We start from the raw sequence: 24,730 nt of genomic DNA, 5'->3' as shown, positions 1-24,730 counted from the left end.
TAGGGAGACCACTATATTAATCCCTCTTCATGAGCCATGCTGGACAGAGAGACCACTATATTACTCCCTCTTCATGAGCCATGCTGGATAGCGAGACCACTATATTAATCCCTCTTCATGAGCCATGCTGGATAGAGAGACCACTATATTACTCCCTCTTCACGAGCCATGTTGGATAGAGAGACCACTATATTACTCCCTCTTCATGAGCCATGCTGGATAGAGAGACCACTATATTACTCCCTCTTCATGAGCCATGCTGGATAGAGAGACCACTATATTACTCTCTCTTCATGAGCCATGCTGGATAGAGAGACCACTATATTACTCCCTCTTCATGAGCCATGCTGGATAGAGAGACCACTATATTACTCCCTCTTCATGAGCCATGCTGGATAGAGACCACTATATTACTCCCTCTTCATGAGCCATGCTGAACAGAGACCACTATATTACTCCCTCTTCATGAGCCATGCTGGATAGAGAGACCACTATATTACTCCCTCTTCATGAGCCATGCTGGATAGAGAGACCACTATATTACTCCCTCTTCATGAGCCATGCTGGACAGAGACCACTATATTACTCCCTCATCATGAGCCATGCTGGATAGCGAGACCACTATATTAATCCCTCTTCATGAGCCATGCTGGATAGAGAGACCACTATATTACTCCCTCTTCATGAGCCATGCTGGATAGAGAGACCACTATATTACTCCCTCTTCATGAGCCATGCTGGATAGAGAGACCACTATATTACTCCCTCTTCATGAGCCATGCTGGATAGAGAGACCACTATATTAATCCCTCTTCATGAGCCATGCTGGACAGAGAGACCACTATATTACTCCCTCTTCATGAGCCATGCTGGACAGAGACCACTATATTACTCCCTCTTCATGAGCCATGCTGGATAGAGAGACCACTATATTACTCTCTCTTCATGAGCCATGCTGGACAGAGAGACCACTATATTACTCCCTCTTCATGAGCCATGCTGGATAGAGAGACCACTATATTACTCCCTCTTCATGAACCATGCTGGATAGAGAGACCACTATATTACTCCCTCTTCATGAGCCATGCTTGTTTGAGAGACCACCATATTACTCCCACTTCATGAGCCATGCTGGAGAGAGACCACTATATTACTCCCTCTTCATGAGCCATGCTGGATAGCGAGACCACTATATTAATCCCTCTTCATGAGCCATGCTGGATAGAGAGACCACTATATTACTCCCTCTTCATGAGCCATGCTGGATAGCGAGACCACTATATTAATCCCTCTTCATGAGCCATGCTGGATAGAGAGACCACTATATTACTCCCTCTTCATGAGCCATGCTGGATAGAGACCACTATATTACCTCCTCTTCATGAGCCATGCTGGACAGAGACCACTATATTACTCCCTCTTCATGAACCATGCTGGATAGAGAGACCACTATATTACTCTCTCTTCATGAGCCATGCTGGATAGAGAGACCACTATATTACTCCCTCTTCATGAGCCATGCTGGATAGAGAGACCACTATATTACTCCCTCTTCATGAGCCATGCTGGATAGAGATCACTATATTACTCCTTCTTCATGAGCCATGCTGGACAGAGAGACCACTATATTACTCCTTCTTCATGAGCCATGCTGGACAGAGACCACTATATTACTCCCTCATCATGAGCCATGCTGGATAGCGAGACCACTATATTAATCCCTCTTCATGAGCCATGCTGGATAGAGAGACCACTATATTACTCCCTCTTCATGAGCCATGCTGGATAGAGAGACCACTATATTACTCCCTCTTCATGAGCCATGCTGGATAGCGAGACCACTATATTAATCCCTCTTCATGAGCCATGCTGGAAATAGAGAGACCACTATATTACTCCCTCTTCATGAGCCATGCTGGATAGAGAGACCACTATATTACTCCCTCTTCATGAGCCATGCTGAACAGAGACCACCATATTACTCCCTCTTCATGAGCCATGCTGGACAGAGAGACCACTATATTACTCTCTCTTCATGAGCCATGCTGAACAGAGACCACCATATTACTCCCTCTTCATGAGCCATGCTGGATAGAGAGACCACTATATTACTCCCTCTTCATGAGCCATGCTGAACAGAGACCACCATATTACTCCCTCTTCATGAGCCATGCTGGATAGAGAGACCACTATATTATTCCTTCTTCATGAGCCATGCTGGACAGAGAACACTATATTACTCCCTCTTCATGAGCCATGCTGGATAGCGAGACCACTATATTAATCCCTCTTCATGAGCCATGCTGGACAGAGAGACCACTATATTACTCCCTCTTCATGAGCCATGCTGGATAGCGAGACCACTATATTACTTCCTCTTCACGAGCCATGCTGGATAGAGAGACCACTATATTACTCCCTCTTCATGAGCCATGTTGGATAGAGAGACCACTATATTACTCCCTCTTCATGAGCCATACTTGGTTGAGAGACCACCATATTACTCCCACTTCATGAGCCATGCTGGATAGAGACCACTATATTACTCGCTCTTCATGAGCCATGCTGGATAGCGAGACCACTATATTACTCTCTCTTCATGAGCCATGCTGAACAGAGACCACCATATTACTCCCTCTTCATGAGCCATGCTGGATAGAGAGACCACCATATTACTCCCTCTTCATGAGCCATGCTGGACAGAGACCACTATATTACACCCTCTTCATGAGCCATGCTGGATAGCGAGACCACTATATTAATCCCTCTTCATGAGCCATGCTGGACAGAGAGACCACTATATTACTCCCTCTTCATGAGCCATGCTGGATAGCGAGACCACTATATTAATCCCTCTTCATGAGCCATGCTGGACAGAGAGACCACTATATTACTCCCTCTTCATGAGCCATGCTGGATAGAGATCACTATATTACTCCTTCTTCATGAGCCATGCTGGACAGAGAGACCACTATATTACTCCCTCTTCATGAGCCATGCTGGATAGAGATACCACTATATTACTCCCTCTTCATGAGCCATGCTGGATAGAGAGACCACTATATTACTCCCTCTTCATGAGCCATGCTGGACAGAGACCACTATATTACTCCCTCATCATGAGCCATGCTGGATAGCGAGACCACTATATTAATCCCTCTTCATGAGCCATGCTGGATAGAGAGACCACTATATTACTCCCTCTTCATGAGCCATGCTGGATAGAGAGACCACTATATTACTCCCTCTTCATGAGCCATGCTGGATAGAGATCACTATATTACTCCCTCTTCATGAGCCATGCTGGACAGAGAGACCACTATATTACTCCCTCTTCATGAGCCATGCTGGATAGAGATACCACTATATTACTCCCTCTTCATGAGCCATGCTGTCAGGTTTTGGCCAGGACTGTTCTGTTTTTTTGTCACTAGATGTCCCCATTGCACCTTTTTTGTACCTTTTGTTTTTCCCTTGCTCTAATTATTGTTTGCACCTGTATGTCGTTCCCTTGTTAGTATTTAATCCCTGTGTGTTCCTCAGTTCCTTGCTCAGTGTTTGTATGTTAGCACCCAGCCCTAGCCCAAGCCTTGTTGTGAACATATATTTTTCTCTTGTTGGATTTTCCAGAGGTTCTCTGGTTTTGTTCTTTTGTATTTTGGATTAGTCTTTTGAGGTTTGTTTTTCCCTTGCTGTTTTTACCACTTTGTGGATTTTCTTTGTATTTTGGAAGATATCTATTTTTTATTAAACCACCATCTCTAGTACTGCTGTGTCTGCCTCATCTTCTGGGTTCTGCCGATTTAGTGACTGTTTCTCGCACCGGGTCCTGACACATGCTGGATAGAGAGACCACTATATTACTCCCTCTTCATGAGCCATGCTGGACAGAGACCACTATATTACTCCCTCATCATGAGCCATGCTGGATAGCGAGACCACTATATTAATCCCTCTTCATGAGCCATGCTGGATAGAGAGACCACTATATTACTCCCTCTTCATGAGCCATGCTGGATAGAGAGACCACTATATTACTCCCTCTTCATGAGCCATGCTGGATAGCGAGACCACTATATTAATCCCTCTTCATGAGCCATGCTGGAAATAGAGAGACCACTATATTACTCCCTCTTCATGAGCCATGCTGGATAGAGAGACCACTATATTACTCCCTCTTCATGAGCCATGCTGAACAGAGACCACCATATTACTCCCTCTTCATGAGCCATGCTGGACAGAGAGACCACTATATTACTCTCTCTTCATGAGCCATGCTGAACAGAGACCACCATATTACTCCCTCTTCATGAGCCATGCTGGATAGAGAGACCACTATATTACTCCCTCTTCATGAGCCATGCTGAACAGAGACCACCATATTACTCCCTCTTCATGAGCCATGCTGGATAGAGAGACCACTATATTATTCCTTCTTCATGAGCCATGCTGGACAGAGAACACTATATTACTCCCTCTTCATGAGCCATGCTGGATAGGGAGACCACTATATTAATCCCTCTTCATGAGCCATGCTGGACAGAGAGACCACTATATTACTCCCTCTTCATGAACCATAATGGATAGCGAGACCACTATATTACTCCCTCTTCACGAGCCATGCTGGATAGAGAGACCACTATATTACTCCCTCTTCATGAGCCATGTTGGATAGAGAGACCACTATATTACTCCCTCTTCATGAGCCATGCTGGATAGAGAGACCACTATATTACTCCCTCTTCATGAGCCATGCTGGATAGAGAGACCACTATATTACTCTCTCTTCATGAGCCATGCTGGATAGAGAGACCACTATATTACTCCCTCTTCATGAGCCATGCTGGATAGCGAGACCACTATATTAATCCCTCTTCATGAGCCATGCTGGACAGAGAGACCACTATATTACTCTCTCTTCATGAGCCATGCTGGATAGAGAGACCACTATATTACTCCCTCTTCATGAGCCATGCTGAACAGAGACCACCATATTACTTCCTCTTCATGAGCCATGCTGGACAGAGAGACCACTATATTACTCCCTCTTCATGAGCCATGCTGGACAGAGACCACTATATTACTCCCTCATCATGAGCCATGCTGGATAGTGAGACCACTATATTAATCCCTCTTCATGAGCCATGCTGGACAGAGAGACCACTATATTACTCTCTCTTCATGAGCCATGCTGGATAGAGAGACCACTATATTACTCCCTCTTCATGAGCCATGCTGAACAGAGACCACCATATTACTTCCTCTTCATGAGCCATGCTGGACAGAGAGACCACTATATTACTCTCTCTTCATGAGCCATGCTGAACAGAGACCACCATATTACTCCCTCTTCATGAGCCATGCTGGATAGAGAGACCACTATATTACTCCCTCTTCATGAGCCATGCTGAACAGAGACCACCATATTACTCCGTCTTCATGAGCCATGCTGGATAGAGAGACCACTATATTATTCCTTCTTCATGAGCCATGCTGGACAGAGAACACTATATTACTCCCTCTTCATGAGCCATGCTGGATAGGGAGACCACTATATTAATCCCTCTTCATGAGCCATGCTGGACAGAGAAACCACTATATTACTCCCTCTTCATGAGCCATGCTGGATAGCGAGACCACTATATTACTCCCTCTTCACGAGCCATGCTGGATAGAGAGACCACTATATTACTCCTTCTTCATGAGCCATGTTGGATAGAGAGACCACTATATTACTCCCTCTTCATGAGCCATGCTGGATAGAGAGACCACTATATTACTCCCTCTTCATGAGCCATGCTGGATAGAGAGACCACTATATTACTCTCTCTTCATGAGCCATGCTGGATAGAGAGACCACTATATTACTCCCTCTTCATGAGCCATGCTGGATAGAGAGACCACTATATTACTCCCTCTTCATGAGCCATGCTGGATAGAGATCACTATATTACTCCCTCTTCATGAGCCATGCTGGACAGAGAGACCACTATATTACTCCCTCTTCATGAGCCATGCTGGATAGAGAGACCACTATATTACTCCCTCTTCATGAGCCATGCTGGACAGAGACCACTATATTACTCCCTCATCATGAGCCATGCTGGATAGCGAGACCACTATATTAATCCCTCTTCATGAGCCATAATGGATAGAGAGACCACTATATTACTCCCTCTTCATGAGCCATGCTGGATAGAGAGACCACTATATTACTCCCTCTTCATGAGCCATGCTGGATAGAGAGACCACTATATTACTCTCTCTTCATGAGCCATGCTGGATAGAGAGACCACTATATTTCTCCCTCTTCATGAGCCATGCTGGACAGAGACCACTATATTACTCCCTCTTCATGAGCCATGCTGGATAGAGAGACCACTATATTACTCTCTCTTCATGAGCCATGCTGGACATAGAGACCACTATATTACTCCCTCTTCATGAGCCATGCTGGATAGAGAGACCACTATATTACTCCCTCTTCATGAACCATGCTGGATAGAGAGACCACTATATTACTCTCTCTTCATGAGCCATGCTGGACATAGAGACCACTATATTACTCCCTCTTCATGAGCCATGCTGGATAGAGAGACCACTATATTACTCCCTCTTCATGAACCATGCTGGATAGAGAGATCACTATATTACTCCCTCTTCATGAGCCATGCTTGGTTGAGAGACCACCATATTACTCCCACTTCATGAGCCATGCTGGATAGACACCACTATATTACTACCTCTTCATGAGCCATGCTGGATAGCGAGACCACTATATTAATACCTCTTCATGAGCCATGCTGGATTGAGAGACCACTATATTACTCCCTCTTCATGAGCCATGCTGGACAGAGAGACCACTATATTAATCCCTCTTCATGAGCCATGCTGGACAGAGACCACTATATTACTCCCTCTTCATGAGCCATGCTGGATAGAGAGACCACTATATTACTCCCTCTTCATGAGCCATGCTTGTTTGAGAAACCACCATATTACTCCCACTTCATGAGCCATGCTGGATAGAGACCACTATATTACTCCCTCTTCATGAGCCATGCTGGATAGCGAGACCACTATATTAATCCCTCTTCATGAGCCATGCTGGATAGAGAGACCACTATATTACTCCCTCTTCATGAGCCATGCTGGATAGAGAGACCACTATATTAATCCCTCTTCATGAGCCATGCTGGATAGAGAGACCACTATATTACTCCCTCTTCATGAGCCATGCTGGATAGAGAGACCACTATATTACTCCCTCTTCATGAGCCATGCTGAACAGAGACCACCATATTACTCCCTCTCCATGAGCCATGCTGGACAGAGAGACCACTATATTACTCTCTCTTCATGAGCCATGCTGAACAGAGACCACCATATTACTCCCTCTTCATGAGCCATGCTGGATAGAGAGACCACTATATTACTCCCTCTTCATGAGTCATGCTTGGTTGAGAGACCACCATATTACTCCCACTTCATGGGCCATGCTGGATAGAGACCACTATATTACTCCCTCTTCATGAGCCATGCTGGATAGCGAGACCACTATATTAATCCCTCTTCATGAGCCATGCTGGATAGAGAGACCACTATATTAATCCCTCTTCATGAGCCATGCTGGACAGAGACCACTATATTACTCCCTCTTCATGAACCATGCTGGATAGAGAGACCACTATATTACTCCCTCTTCATGAGCCATGCTTGGTTGAGAGACCACCATATTACTCCCACTTCATGAGCCATGCTGGATAGAGACCACTATATTACTCCCTCTTCATGAGCCATGCTGGATAGCGAGACCACTATATGAATCCCTCTTCATGAGCCATGCTGGATAGAGAGACCACTATATTACTACCTCTTCATGAGCCATGCTGGATAGCGAGATCACTATATTAATCCCTCTTCATGAGCCATGCTGGATAGAGAGTCCACTATATTACTCCCTCTTCATGAGCCATGCTGGATAGAGAGACCACTATGTTTCTCCCTCTTCATTAACCATGCTGTACAGAGAGACCCCTATATTACTCTCTCTTCATGAGCCATGCTGAACAGAGACCACCATATTACTCCTTCTTCATGAGCCATGCTGGATAGAGAGACCACTATATTACTCCCTCTTCATGAGCCATGCTGGACAGAGAGACCACTATATTACCCCCTCTTCATGAACAATAATGGATAGAGAGACCACTATATTACTCCCTCTTCATGAGCAATGCTGGATAGAGACCACCACATTACTCCCTCTTCATGAGCCATGCTGAACAGAGACCACCATATTACTCCCTCTTCATGAGCCATGCTGGACAGAGAGACCACTATATTACTCTCTCTTCATGAGCCATGCTGAACAGAGACCACCATATTACTCCCTCTTCATGAGCCATGCTGGATAGAGAGACCACTACATTACTCCCTCTTCATGAGCCATGCTGAACAGAGACCACCATTATACTCCCTCTTCATGAGCCATGCTGGATAGAGAGACCACTATATTACTCCTTCTTCATGAGCCATGCTGGACAGAGACCACTATATTACTCCCTCTTCATGAGCCATGCTGGATAGCGAGACCACTATATTAATCCCTCTTCATGAGCCATGCTGGACAGAGAGTCCACTATATTACTCCCTCTTCATGAGCCATGCTGGATAGCGAGACCACTATATTAATCCCTCTTCATGAGCCATGCTGGATAGAGAGACCACTATATTACTCCCTCTTCACGAGCCATGCTGGATAGAGAGACCACTATATTACTCCCTCTTCATGAGCCATGTTTGATAGAGAGACCACTATATTACTCCCTCTTCATGAGCCATGCTGGATAGAGAGACCACTATATTACTCCCTCTTCATGAGCCATGCTGGATAGAGAGACCACTATATTACTCTCTCTTCATGAGCCATGCTGGATAGAGAGACCACTATATTACTCCCTCTTCATGAGCCATGCTGGATAGAGAGACCACTATATTACTCCCTCTTCATGAGCCATGCTGGATAGAGATCACTATATTACTCCCTCTTCATGAGCCATGCTGGACAGAGAGACCACTATATTACTCCCTCTTCATGAGCCATGCTGGATAGAGAGACCACTATATTACTCCCTCTTCATGAGCCATGCTGGATAGAGAGACCACTATATTACTCCCTCTTCATGAGCCATGCTGGACAGAGACCACTATATTACTCCCTCTTCATGAGCCATGCTGGATAGCGAGACCACTATATTAATCCCTCTTCATGAGCCATGCTGGATAGAGAGACCACTATATTACTCCCTCTTCATGAGCCATGCTGGATAGAGAGACCACTATATTACTCCCTCTTCATGAGCCATGCTGGATAGAGAGACCACTATATTACTCCCTCTTCATGAGCCATGCTGGATAGAGAGACCACTATATTTCTCCCTCTTCATGAGCCATGCTGGACAGAGAGACCACTATATTACTCCCTCTTCATGAGCCATGCTGGACAGAGAACACTATATTACTCCCTCTTCATGAGCCATGCTGGATAGAGAGACCACTATATTACTCTCTCTTCATGAGCCACGCTGGACAGAGAGACCACTATATTACTCCCTCTTCACGAGCCATGCTGGATAGAGAGACCACGATATTACTCCCTCTTCATGAACCATGCTGGATAGAGAGACCACTATATTACTCCCTCTTCATGAGCCTTGCTTGGTTGAGAGACCACCATATTACTCCCACTTCATGAGCCATGCTGGATAGAGACCACTATATTACTCCCTCTTCATGAGCCATGCTGGATAGCGAGACCACTATATTAATACCTCTTCATGAGCCATGCTGGATAGAGAGACCACTATATTACTCCCTCTTCATGAGCCATGCCGGACAGAGAGACCACTATATTAATCCCTCTTCATGAGCCATGCTGGACAGAGACCACTATATTACTCCCTCTTCATGAGCCATGCTTGGTTGAGAGACCACTATATTACTCCCTCTTCATGAGCCATGCTTGTTTGAGAAACCACCATATTACTCCCACTTCATGAGCCATGCTGGATAGAGACCACTATATTACTCCCTCTTCATGAGCCATGCTGGATAGCGAGACCACTATATTAATCCCTCTTCATGAGCCATGCTGGATAGAGAGACCACTATATTACTCCCTCTTCATGAGCCATGCTGGATAGCGAGACCACTATATTAATCCCTCTTCATGAGCCATGCTGGATAGAGAGACCACTATATTACTCCCTCTTCATGAGCCATGCTGGATAGAGAGACCACTATATTACTCCCTCTTCATGAGCCATGCTGAACAGAGACCACCATATTACTCCCTCTCCATGAGCCATGCTGGACAGAGAGACCACTATATTACTCTCTCTTCATGAGCCATGCTGAACAGAGACCACCATATTACTCCCTCTTCATGAGCCATGCTGGATAGAGAGACCACTATATTACTCCCTCTTCATGAGCCATGCTTGGTTGAGAGACCACCATATTACTCCCACTTCATGAGCCATGCTGGATAGAGACCACTATATTACTCCCTCTTCATGAGCCATGCTGGATAGCGAGACCACTATATTAATCCCTCTTCATGAGCCATGCTGGATAGAGAGACCACTATATTACTCCCTCTTCATGAGCCATGCTGGACAGAGACCACTATATTACTCCCTCTTCATGAACCATAGTGGATAGAGAGACCACTATATTACTCCCTCTTCATGAGCCATGCTTGGTTGAGAGACCACCATATTACTCCCACTTCATGAGCCATGCTGAATAGAGACCACTATATTACTCCCTCTTCATGAGCCATGCTGGATAGCGAGACCACTATATTAATCCCTCTTCATGAGCCATGCTGGATAGAGAGACCACTATATTACTCCCTCTTCATGAGCCATGCTGGATAGCGAGATCACTATATTAATCCCTCTTCATGAGCCATGCTGGATAGAGAGTCCACTATATTACTCCCTCTTCATGAGCCATGCTGGATAGATAGACCACTATGTTTCTCCCTCTTCATTAACCATGCTGTACAGAGAGACCCCTATATTACTCTCTCTTCATGAGCCATGCTGAACAGAGACCACCATATTACTCCCTCTTCATGAGCCATGCTGGATAGAGAGACCACTATATTACGCCCTCTTCATGAGCCATGCTGGACAGAGAGACCACTATATTACTCTCTCTTCCTGAGCCATGCTGGATACAGAGACCACCATTTTACTCCCTCTTCATGAGCCATGCTGGATAGAGAGACCACTATATTACTCCCTCTTCATGAGCAATGCTGGATAGAGACCACTATATTACTCCCTCTTCATGAGCAATGCTGGATAGAGAGACCACTATATTACTCCCTCTTCATGAGCAATGCTGGATAGAGAGACCACTATATTAATCCCTCTTCATGAGCCATGCTGGATAGAGAGACCACTATATTACTCCCTCTTCATGAGCCATGCTGGATAGAGAGACCACTATATTACTCCCTCTTCATGAGCCATACTGAACAGAGAGACCACTATATTACTCCCTCTTCATGAGCCATGCTGGATAGAGAGACCACTATATTACTCCCTCTTCATGAGCCATGCTGGATAGAGAGACCACTATATTACTCCCTCTTCATGAGCCATGCTGGATAGAGACCACTATATTACTCCCTCTTCATGAGCCATGCTGAACAGAGAAACCACTATATTACTCCCTCTTCATGAGCCATGCTGGATAGAGAGACCACTATATTACTCCCTCTTCATGAGCCATGCTGGACAGAGACCACTATATTACTCCCTCTTCATGAGCCATGCTGGATAGAGACCACTATATTACTCCCTCTTCATGAGCCATGCTGAACAGAGAGACCACTATATTACTCCCTCTTCATGAGCCATGCTGAACAGAGAGACCACTATATTACTCCCTCTTCATGAGCCATGCTGGATAGAGAGACCACTATATTACTCCCTCTTCATGAGCCATGCTGAACAGAGAGACCACTATATTACTCCCTCTTCATGAGCCATGCTGGATAGAGAGACCACTATATTACTCCCTCTTCATGAGCCATGCTGGATAGAGAGACCACTATATTACTCCCTCTCCATGAGCCATGCTGGACAGAGAGACCACTATATTACTCTCTCTTCATGAGCCATGCTGAACAGAGACCACCATATTACTCCCTCTTCATGAGCCATGCTGGATAGAGAGACCACTATATTACTCCCTCTTCATGAGCCATGCTTGGTTGAGAGACCACCATATTACTCCCACTTCATGAGCCATGCTGGATAGAGACCACTATATTACTCCCTCTTCATGAGCCATGCTGGATAGCGAGACCACTATATTAATCCCTCTTCATGAGCCATGCTGGATAGAGAGACCACTATATTACTCCCTCTTCATGAGCCATGCTGGACAGAGACCACTATATTACTCCCTCTTCATGAACCATGCTGGATAGAGAGACCACTATATTACTCCCTCTTCATGAGCCATGCTTGGTTGAGAGACCACCATATTACTCCCACTTCATGAGCCATGCTGGATAGAGACCACTATATTACTCCCTCTTCATGAGCCATGCTGGATAGCGAGACCACTATATTAATCCCTCTTCATGAGCCATGCTGGATAGAGAGACCACTATATTACTCCCTCTTCATGAGCCATGCTGGATAGCGAGATCACTATATTAATCCCTCTTCATGAGCCATGCTGGATAGAGAGTCCACTATATTACTCCCTCTTCATGAGCCATGCTGGATAGAGAGACCACTATGTTTCTCCCTCTTCATTAACCATGCTGTACAGAGAGACCCCTATATTACTCTCTCTTCATGAGCCATGCTGAACAGAGACCACCATATTACTCCCTCTTCATGAGCCATGCTGGATAGAGAGACCACTATATTACTCCCTCTTCATGAGCCATGCTGGACAGAGAGACCACTATATTACTCTCTCTTCCTGAGCCATGCTGGATACAGAGACCACCATTTTACTCCCTCTTCATGAGCCATGCTGGATAGAGAGACCACTATATTACTCCCTCTTCATGAGCAATGCTGGATAGAGACCACTATATTACTCCCTCTTCATGAGCAATGCTGGATAGAGAGACCACTATATTACTCCCTCTTCATGAGCAATGCTGGATAGAGAGACCACTATATTAATCCCTCTTCATGAGCCATGCTGGATAGAGAGACCACTATATTACTCCCTCTTCATGAGCCATGCTGGATAGAGAGACCACTATATTACTCCCTCTTCATGAGCCATACTGAACAGAGAGACCACTATATTACTCCCTCTTCATGAGCCATGCTGGATAGAGAGACCACTATATTACTCCCTCTTCATGAGCCATGCTGGATAGAGACCACTATATTACTCCCTCTTCATGAGCCATGCTGAACAGAGAAACCATTATATTACTCCCTCTTCATGAGCCATGCTGGATAGAGAGACCACTATATTACTCCCTCTTCATGAGCCATGCTGGACAGAGACCACTATATTACTCCCTCTTCATGAGCCATGCTGGATAGAGACCACTATATTACTCCCTCTTCATGAGCCATGCTGAACAGAGAGACCACTATATTACTCCCTCTTCATGAGCCATGCTGGATAGAGAGACCACTATATTACTCCCTCTTCATGAGCCATGCTGGATAGAGAGACCACTATATTACTCCCTCTTCATGAGCCATGCTGGATAGAGAGACCACTATATTACTCCCTCTTCATGAGCCATGCTGAATAGAGAGACCACTATATTACTCCCTCTTCATGAGCCATGCTGAATAGAGAGACCACTATATTACTCCCTCTTCATGAGCCATGCTGAATAGAGAGACCACTCTATTGCTTCCTCTTAATAAAAAATACACAAACACAGCCAGTGTTGCCACAGCCTCAGACCCTTTGGTTCCACTCAGAGGGCTGCTATTACGTGTCTTTCTCACACACTCACGTGTGCTTGCATAAACACACACACGTTCATGCTTGCCACAGACACACACACACACACACACACGTTCACCTCATTGCAGAGAAAAACGGGTGCACCAGGTCCTGAAAGTGATGCTTTTAGAGCGGGCGTGTAGTAAGGTGTCGTATATCATTTCTACATGGATAGCTCCAGCTACAGAGTACTGGTTTTATTGCAAACCTGTGTTCCCTTTTCAGGAATGTCATGTCCTAGAAAGACTCCACGCGGTGATGTGTCTTATGTGCTGTTTTATCTTTACAATCATGGTTTCTCCCATACTGTAGCCTAAAGACAGAAACATGCATGTTAACACAAGTGTTCGTACATGGTAGAGAGTAGAGACACACAGAGAGACAGTGTGCGAGTGTATCAGAAACATAGAACAAGGGTGTTAAGTGTAAGGATACAGTAGGTTAGAGACACACAGAGAGACAGTGTGAGAGTGTATCAGACACATAGAACAAGGGTGTTAAGTGTAAGGATACAGTAGGTTAGAGACACACAGAGAGACAGTGTGAGAGTGTATCAGACACATAGAACAAGGGTGGTAAGTGTAAGGATACAGTAGGTTAGAGACACACAGAGAGACAGTGTGAGAGTGTATCAGACACATAGAACAAGGGTGTTAAGTGTAAGGATACAGTAGGTTAGAGACACACAGAGAGACAGTGTGAGAGTTTATCAGACACATAGAACAAGGGTGTTAAGTGTAAGGATACAGTAGGTTAGAGACACACAGAGAGACAGTGTGAGAGTGTATCAGACACATAGAACAAGGGTGTTAAGTGTAAGGATACAGTAGGTTAGAGACACACAGAGAGACAGTGTGAGAGTGTATCAGAAACATAGAACAAGGGTGTTAAGTGTAAGGATACAGTAGGTTAGAGACACACAGAGAGACAGTGTGAGAGTGTATCAGACACATAGAACAAGGGTGTTAAGTGTAAGGATACAGTAGGTTAGAGACACACAGAGAGACAGTGTGAGAGTGTATCAGAAACATAGAACAAGGGTGTTAAGTGTAAGGATACAGTAGGTTAGAGACACACAGAGAGACAGTGTGAGAGTGTATCAGACACATAGAACAAGGGTGTTAAGTGTAAGGATACAGTAGGTTAGAGACACACAGAGAGACAGTGTGAGAGTGTATCAGACACATAGAACAAGGGTGTTAAGTGTAAGGATACAGTAGGTTAGAGACACACAGAGAGACAGTGTGAGAGTGTATCAGACACATAGAACAAGGGTGTTAAGTGTAAGGATACAGTAGGTTAGAGACACACAGAGAGACAGTGTGAGAGTGTATCAGACACATAGAACAACGGTGTTAAGTGTAAGGATACAGTAGGTTAGAGACACACAGAGAGACAGTGTGAGAGTGTATCAGACACATAGAACAAGGGTGTTAAGTGTAAGGATACAGTAGGTTAGAGACACACAGAGAGACAGTGTGAGAGTGTATCAGACACATAGAACAAGGGTGTTAAGTGTAAGGATACAGTAGGTTAGAGACACACAGAGAGAGGCTGATTTGTTCTCCTAGGATTGGTATTTTATTCATCAGGACTTGATGCATCCAAGTAAAGGATCATTCGGTTTTGGCACCTTTAAAGATTTCATTTTCAATTTGAACAACACATTGAAAATCAAAAGAAACAAAGAAATGACTAAGGCTGTGTGAATTTGAAAAATAAAATACATACATATATATATATATATTTATATAAAGAATTAAACCAAACCATTTAAAAAAAATCTGTTTTTGTTCAATGTAGATTGTTTGGTTTCTTTCACAAAAGCATAAGATAAAATTAAGTAAATAAAAAAACATAAGAGAAAAAATACTCATGAAACATTACTGGTTTAAACGTTCGCGTCATCACTTTTTTCCCCTTCTAATTATCATTATCCTTTAAAACTTAAGTTTCTCAAGAGCAGATTTGCTGTAATTTTATAGCATGCATTTAATTTCAGAAAATTTGATTCACTTAGCTTCTCTTGTACTATTTCATATTTATCTTGTTGCTTGCCTTTTACGCAAGTATTTATTTTTGTATTTGGCGTCCTCTTCTTTTCCTCCCCCTCTCCTCCTTCCTTTTTCTTCGAGAAGTCGTGTTTGGAGTCTTTTTTTCTTGGTTTGAACTTTGACCCCATTGTTGTTGGTGGTGGTTTCTCTTGAGGGGTTCAACACTCCCATGACGACCCCCCCCCCCTCCCCAAAAAGAAAGCGAACAGGGACTCAGAAAAAGGCGAGAAGGTTCTATTAAAATAATCTCTATTTTTCTACTGTTGACTGTCTGCGTCTGTCTCTCGTCATGTTTCAGCAGCTCTGTCGTGTAGTGTACCTACAGTACTTTCTCTCTGGCTCTGTCATCCTTCCAGCAGATCCTAAAAGAGTCTTTTCTCGTGTTACCAACAGCACTTAGTTTAGGTTACATGTTTGTTTTTTTGCTTCAGTAAAGTCTGTATCTCTTGATTATTAACTTAATCATTTATTTATAAATGTAATACACATATAGTACCTTTGTTAGAGTTTACAGACTGGGCTAATTCTTACTGAACCCCAAGCTGCAAAAATTCACAGTTTTAATGCAGAAAATAAATGAATAAATATGACAACAAATCAGAGGCATATGGCAGGTGGTATGATGGGAAAGTACAGCAGCTTGTTGCACCACCAAAACTGTGGAGTCAAACTGTCAAAACCAAAAGGTTATGAAATCATGAATCAAATTTAAATCATAACCCTCCCTTTCAGTGCCCCACCCTCATCACCCATCCCCACCCATAAAAATGACTCAGTCTCTAAGGACAATCTGCCCCATTCTCCCAGTACAACCATTTACTCCAAAGGAAGTCAACAAACCCCTTTAGACTCTCTCAACAATGGTAGATGGGAAAATCATGCAGTTGAATGAAATAAAATCATCAATCTCTATAAACATGGAAACTCATCCTGGCCTATGGTATATTAGAGACCTGGGTGAGGGCCTCCCTGTCTCTGCTCCCCTGGGCTCTGCTCTCAGGGCTCCCTCATACGGGTGTGGTGCGGCGGTTGGCTGTGTTGGTGGTGGCTGAGTCTTTTTCCTTCTGAATACAGTTGTGGACCTGCAGGAAGGTATGGTCCCTCTCCGAGTTGTAGGTGGCGGTCGGCGTGCCCCCGGCCTTCAGGGTGTCCCGGGGCAGCGTGTACATGGAGATCTCTGTAGAGGGCAGCGCGCTGAAGGCCTTGAGGCCCACAGGCGAGGTGTCGCGGGAGTGCGAGGGGTCTGTGGACCGGGAGGAGGAGCGCGAGCGGCGCCGGTAGCGGTAACGGTAGGATGGGATGCGTGTGATGGCCGAGGCCTGGAGGTAGCCGGCAGCCCTGGCCCCTGCCCGGAGCTGCCGATGGCGGTCGATGAACATGTGGGCTGCCAGGACGCCCACCATCTCGGCCATTATGAAGGACAGGGCTCCGAAGTAGAAGGACCAGCCATAGGAGTAGCTGTTCTTCTTCGAGTCGCTCTTAGAGGGGTCCCCTGCGTTGGCTGATATGTACACGATGATCCCAATGATGTTACTCAGGCCTGAGGGAGGGGGGTGGAGGGTTGGGGAGTTGGAGGGGCGAGATGAGAGAACAGAGGAATTATGCAATCAGTTAAGACAGGACATTGCCTTTTCTAGGCATACCACATATGCAGTAGTCCTCCATGAACCTGTTCTACAACTGAGTGCATCTATCCACCACAGTGAATACGCCATTACCAAGACAAACCTTTTCAGACAAGTACCACGGACTCACCAAAGGATAATGTACATACATACTGTACTTCTCACTGTCAAAGACAAAATATTGAAGTGCCTTTGAATGGGGTATGGCAGTAGGTGCCAGGCGCAGCAGGTTTGAGTGTTTCAAGAGCTACAACGCTGCTGGGTTTTTCACACTCAACAGTTTCCTGTGTGTATCAAGAATGGTCCATCACCCAAGGGACATCCAGCCAACTTGACACAACTGTGGGACTCACTGGAGTCAACATGGGCCAGAATTCCTGTAGGACATCTTGTAGAGTCCATGCCCCGTCAAATTGAGGCTGTTCTGATGTTGAGGTCTAATGTTTTGTTACTCAGTGTATATACATCTACTTAGACTGTAGCGTTTAGTCACGGAGAGAGAGAAGTGTGTGACACAGTAGAGCTGGGATGATGGATCATTGGGAAAGTATGTCAGGGACACCATATTTTTAGAGTTGAATCCCAATGGGTAGCTTCTAGTCCAGCACACAGATCAGGAGAAAATAAGTGGATAAAGAGGGAAGAATGGAGTGCGTGACTTGTGGCTGCTGCTGAGTGGAGGCTGAGAGCTGACTGAGGAGTTGCAGTATTGGGGATGACCAGCAGAGAGAGAGAGACTGCTTGTGCACTGCACCTTAGCTGGATTAGTCAACAGTCTCTTCTTTGCTGGACTTACATCCATCTGTACAACTGTTCTATGTAAGTGAACCATAATAACATTGCATGTTAGTGACTAAAAAGTAGTGACTGAAAACGTTTGCATTTGTGAACACTTTGTATCAATGAAACCAACTAATTTAAAGCTAATCTCCCTAGTTTAACCCTACTATCCCTCTCCACCATAGTAACTGTTTCTCTCTTTCTTTTTCCCAGTCTTCCTTCCTCTCTTCCTCTACCTGCCCTAGATACACACCCCTTCCTCTCTCTCTTCCCCTCTCTTCTCCTCTCTCTTCCTCTTTCTCTTCCTCTCTCTCTTCCTCTTTCTCATCCTCTTTCTCTTCCTCTCTCTCTTCCTCTCTCATCCTCTCTCTTCCTCTCTCTCTTCCTCTTTCTCATCCTCTTTCTCTTCCTCTCTCTCTTCCTCTCTCTCATCCTCTCTCTCTTCCTCTCTCTCTTCCTCTCTCTCTTCCTCTCTCTTATCCTCTCTCTCTTCCTCTCTCTCATCCTCTCTCTCTTCCTCTCCCATCCTCTCTCTCTTCCTCTTTCTCTTCTTCTTTCTCTTCCTCTCTCTCTTCCTCTTTCTCATCCTCTCTCTCTTCCTCTTTCTCTTCCCATCTTTCTTCCCCTCTTTCTTCCTCTCTCTCTTCCTCTATTTCTTCTTCTCTCTTTTCCTCTCTCTCTTCCTTTCTCTCTTCCCCTCTCTCTTCTTCTCTCTCTTCCTCTCTCTCTTCCTCTATTTCTTCTTCTCTCTCTTCCTTTCTCTTTCCCCTCTCTCTTCCTCTCTCTCTTACTCTCTCTCTTCCTCTATTTCTTCCTCTCTCTCTTCCTCTATTTCTTATTCTCTCTTTTCCTCTCTCTCTTCCTCTTTCTCATCCTCTCTCTCTTCCTCTCTCTCTTCCCGTCTTTCTTCCCCTCTTTCTTCCTCTCTCTCTTCCTCTATTTCTTCTTCTCTCTTTTCCTCTCTCTCTTCCTCTCTCTCTTCCCGTCTTTCTTCCCTTCTTTCTTCCTCTCTATCTCTTCCTCTATCTCTTCCTCTCTCTCTTCCTCTCTAGACTCACCTGCAGACACAAAGAAGATCCCTGCACTGAGGATGATGTTGTGGCGTGACTTGTAGAACTCGCTGGCAGCTATACACAGGCCTCCCATGAAGAGCAGGATGACACTGAGGATGGGGAAGATGCTGGAAGCTCGCACCGCACCTGAGAACAGATAGAGGAGGAAAATAAAAGAGAGGGGGCGGGGGGGGCAGGGGGGTTATATAGGGATAGAGAAGAAGAGAGAGATAGGATAAATAAAATGATAAATATAGAGAGAGAGATAGGATAAATAAAATGGTAAATATAGAGAGAGAGATAGGATAAATAAAATGGTAAATATAGAGAGAGAGATAGGATAAATAAAATGGTAAATAAATATAGAGAGAGAGATAGGATAAATAAAATGGTAAATATAGAGAGAGAGATAGGATAAATAAAATGGTAAATATAGAGAGAGAGATAGGATAAATAAAATGGTAAATAAATATAGAGAGAGAGATAGGAGAGGAAGAATAAGAGCAGGGAACAGTGAAAAATGAGGGAGAGAGAAGAGAGAATGTAACTTAGACTCCCAACATCAGCTCCCTATCTGAGCCACATCATAATCAACACTCCATCAGCGCTGTGAAAGTCTTGATCAACACCAGCCAGTGAGTGTATCCCCTCAGTGAGCCTCTGTTACCCAACTTTATGTAATCACGCCACCTGACTACACACAACACAACACAACACTCAGTTAGCACACACAGCTCCCCAGGTTGGAGCGTTGCATTACGCCATATCATGTAGTGCAAATGACATTAACTACACCAGAGCTCCAGGGGCCTAGCCTGTGGGGTGATGTGGTGCGAAGCTCTTCAAACCAAGCTCGCGTCCTTGGCTGATACTGGTACAGATGACAGAGCAAGAACTGAAGGGTTGAGGTACAGATGACAGATGACAGAGCTAGAACTGAAGGGTTGAGGTACTGATGACAGAGCAAGAACTGAAGGGTTGAGGTACTGATGACAGAGCAAGAACTGAAGGGTTGAGGTACTGATGACAGTGCTAGAACTGAAGGGTTGAGGTACGGATGACAGAGCAAGAACTGAAGGGTTGAGGTACTGATGACAGAGAAAGAACTGAAGGGTTGAGGTACTGATGACAGAGCTAGAACTGAAGGGTTGAGGTACTGATGACAGAGCTAGAACTGAAGGGTTGAGGTACTGATGACAGAGAAAGAACTGAAGGGTTGAGGTACTGATGACAGAGAAAGAACTGAAGGGTTGAGGTACTGATGACAGAGCTAGAACTGACGGGTTGAGGTACGGATGACAGAGCTAGAACTGAAGGGTTGAGGTACTGATGACAGAGCTAGACCTGAAGGGTTGAGGTACTGATGACAGAGCTAGAACTGAAGGGTTGAGGTACTGATGACAGAGATAGAACTGAAGGGTTGAGGTACTGATGACAGAGATAGAACTGAAGGGTTGAGGTACTGATGACAGAGCTAGAACTGAAGGGTTGAGGTAATGATGACAGAGCTAGAACTGAAGGGTTGAGGTACTGATGACAGAGCTGGAACTGAAGGGTTGAGGTACTGATGACAGAGATAGAACTGAAAGGTTGAGGTACTGATGACAGAGCTAGAACTGAAGGGTTGAGGTACTGATGACAGAGCTAGAACTGAAGGGTTGAGGTAATGATGACAGAGCTAGAACTGAAGGGTTGAGGTACTGATGACAGAGGTAGAACTGAAGGATTGAGGTACTGATGACAAAGCTAGAACTGAAGGGTTGAGGTACTGATGACAGAGATAGAACTGAAGGGTTGAGGTAATGATGACAGAGCTAGAACTGAAGGGTTGAGGTAATGACGACAGAGCTAGAACTGAAGGGTTGAGGTACTGATGACAGAGCTAGAACTGAAGGGTTGAGGTACTGATGACAGAGCTAGAACTGAAGGGTTGAGGTACTGATGACAGAGCTAGAACTGAAGGGTTGAGGTACTGATGACAGAGCTAGAACTGAAGGGTTGAGGTACTGATGACAGAGCTAGAACTGAAGGGTTGAGGTACTGATGACAGAGCTAGAACTGAAGGGTTGAGGTACTGATGAGAGAGCTAGAACTGAAGGGTTGAGGTACTGATGACAGAGCTAGAACTGAAGGGTTGAGGTACTGATGACAGAGCTAGAACTGAAGGGTTGAGGTAATAATGACAGAGCTAGAACTGAAGGGTTGAGGTACTGATGACAGAGCTAGAACTGAAGGGTTGAGGTACTGATGACAGAGCTAGAACTGAAGGGTTGAGGTAATAATGACAGAGCTAGAACTGAAGGGTTGAGGTACTGATGACAGAGCTAGAACTGAAGGGTTGAGGTACTGATGACAGAGATAGAACTGAAGGGTTGAGGTACTGATGACAGAGCTAGAACTGAAGGGTTGAGGTACTGATGACAGAGCTAGAACTGAAGTTTGAGGTACTGATGACAGAGCTAGAACTGAAGGGTTGAGGTACTGATGACAGAGCTAGAACTGAAGGGTTGAGGTAATGATGACAGAGCTAGAACTGAAGGGTTGAGGTACTGATGACAGAGCTAGAACTGAAGGGTTGAGGTACTGAGGAGCATTAAGGTGTTGAGGAAGGAACCCATAGGTGAGACTGAATGTCGTGCTGAGGTCTATAGAGCATAGAGGAAATACTTCAACCTCCTCAGGTCACCCTTGCCCATCCTTCCTTCCTTCTTCCTTATGCCTCCCTCCTCTCTCACTCCCCCATCCTCCCTCTCCTCATATTCTCTCTCTCCTGTTTAACATGCACACTTAAACTTTCATCAGGCTGGTTACATTTTTTCCACCACTTTTTCACTACTTCACCTTGCCTCTCCGCGCGGCTGCCACCTCAGCACTTTCCCCAGCTTCTCCCCAAAATGCTGACGCCGTCGCCAGGGCTGGGTGGCTGTGCGCTGAACTCTGCCGCCTGCACCTCCGCGGGGACCCGGGGCTCCTGGCGGCCCAACTGCCTTCCCTGCCTACCTGCTGCCCGCCTCCCTCCCTTCCCCTCTCATTCTTCCCCCATGCCCTAACGCGCCACATCACACAGCCTCCAATCCCCTCCATGCACGGTAGGGGAGAGGAGAGCCACGGTGAGCCCACAGGCACCCTGGGAGATGGCAGTAGCAGCAGCAGACTGACAGCTGAGGAGGACTGGGCCAAGTGGTGGCCACGGCTGGCTGGGTCACCATCACTCACTCACCCTCCACTGGGCCCACAACAGTAACAACAGTAAGACTGGAGACAGGAGAGACTGAGGAGGCCCTGTAGGGTACTGAGGATGGATGTCCATCAAGACTGTATTGATACTGTATGTGGTTGTGGAGTTATGTATTACTAGTAGGAAGTGTAATTTGTGTTTTATGCCATTATTATTTGAAGTGCTGTATGTATTTCTTAATCTCTCGCGCTGTCTCTCTTTCTCTCGCTCTCTCTCTCTCTCCTTCTCTTACCCTCTCCCGCTCTCTCTCTCCCTTTCCCCTTCTTTCTCTCTCTCCATCCCTTCATCCTCCTCCTCTCCCTGTCCTTGGAGCAGAGGGAGTAGTGGGGTGTAGAGTTACAGGTGGCGTGGTGATTAAATATGAAGTTGTCCTGGGAGTTGACCCTGCTCTTTTGTCCCCCTTCTCACACCTCCCCCTCCTCCCTCCATCCCTCCAATCCGGCTCACGTGAACCCTGGAGATATTAAAATGGCCAGTCACTCTACATTACCTGGGAGAGGGCAGAGGGGCTCTTTCTCATCCATCAGCTTCATTTGCACCGACAAAAGAGGGATAAAGGGCAAATTGTATTGATTGTGGACAGAGAGAGTTTTTAATACTGCAGCTCTCAAGGTGAAGGAAACCTCAGAGAGAGAGAAAGAGAGAGAGAGAGAGAGAGAGAGAGAGAGAGAGAGAGAGAGAGAGAGAGAGAGAGAGAGAGAGAGAGAGAGAGAGAGCGAGAGAAGAGCCAGCTCAGTGGTTGCTGGGTAAGTTTGCCACATTGCGTAAAAAAATTTGCACATTAGGCTGAGTTGAATAATTTAGCTCTTTGGTATGTTCAGCTATCATTTGGGCCTTGTTAAAAAATGAATGTCATTCTTTTATAAATGCATTGCTACATTTAATGTGCTTTGAGTCAAATATTTAAGAATCACTTTAAATCTTGAAAGCAACTATAGTATAGAGTTTCGATGGGGAGCTTTTCAAGGGCAAGAGAATGGTATCAGTCAGCCAAGAGTGCCTATGTATTCTTTTTATATTACCCACCATGCTTAGCAGCGCACTCCAAAGTGCACTGACCTTCACAGTAACCTCCCAGCATGCTGTGCCTTCCCTCGGTTCACGCTCTACCTCGGAAACGAAGAAAGGCTGGGGTCTCTGCAGATTTCTTACGCCAGAACTCACTCTATTTTACTATAATGTTAAATATGTCGGTGAAGTGTTCGCTTAGTGGATGTATGAAATTCAGACAGGCGTTTTTATGAGGGCTCCTGTTCCTTCGTTCCAGTGAGGGAATGAGTGAGGGCTGGAGATGGAAATTCTCAGAGGGAGACGGAGAGATAACTATGCCCCAAGGCAGTGAGTGCTGCTACCTCCACCCAGTGAAAAATACATCAGTGTTGCCAAATATAGGAAGTTTCACATCTTCCTTGGTTCTTTAAGCGTCTGTCAGGGGTTAGGCTCCAGCCTGGAGGGGTGTGTTTTAACATGGCAGATAACCTGCGGGACGCTGGACAGACAGACAGTGTTCTCCAGCTGAGTAAAGGATTGATTATCACAGTAAGTGAAGGTTCCTCTCCACAGTCATGCCAGTGTGATGTGTGGCTAATAGTGGGCAGTAGTAAGATTTGTGTGAGTGAGAGTAGATGGATTTTGGATTGAGAAACTGCAGTTGTCTTTGAACAGCTCAATTCAGAGCATCACTTCTGATAAGCTTTCCCTAAACTTTCCTGGTGTAATGAAACACATACAGTACACTCACTGTAACAGCTCAACATAATCTATGAACCAACAACACACCGTATGCAGACTACGTGTCCTGTGATTAGTTATCCTACTGCGGCAGGTACAGTAATATCCCATTATCTGAGTAGGACATTATTCTGACTTTGGGCTGCTGGGAGGTGGCCTATGGACCCTGTCCTGGGAGGTGGACTATGGACCCTGTCCTGGGAGGTGGCTGTGGACCCTGTCCTGGGAGGT

General features: G+C 45.3%; 1 protein-coding gene across 1 annotated transcript in view; it reads right to left on the bottom strand.

Moving 5' to 3' along the window:
* Positions 1-15,574: 15,574 nt before the first annotated feature.
* Positions 15,575-24,730, bottom strand: part of LOC139565110 (voltage-dependent calcium channel gamma-2 subunit-like) — a 77,796-nt gene continuing 68,640 nt past the window's right edge. The window contains exons 3-4 of the mRNA XM_071385199.1: positions 19,537-19,677; positions 15,575-17,613 (exon numbers count right to left, since the gene is read on the bottom strand). Coding sequence (XP_071241300.1) covers positions 17,081-17,613; positions 19,537-19,677 — 674 coding nt within the window. The 3' untranslated portion in view covers positions 15,575-17,080. The remainder of the gene's footprint in view (positions 17,614-19,536; positions 19,678-24,730) is intronic.

This window comes from Salvelinus alpinus, chromosome 36 (assembly GCF_045679555.1).
Source record: "Salvelinus alpinus chromosome 36, SLU_Salpinus.1, whole genome shotgun sequence".
Taxonomy (NCBI): domain Eukaryota; kingdom Metazoa; phylum Chordata; class Actinopteri; order Salmoniformes; family Salmonidae; genus Salvelinus; species Salvelinus alpinus.
Note: the sequence above shows the minus strand (reverse complement) of the source record. Positions and strands in the feature narration are given on the sequence as shown.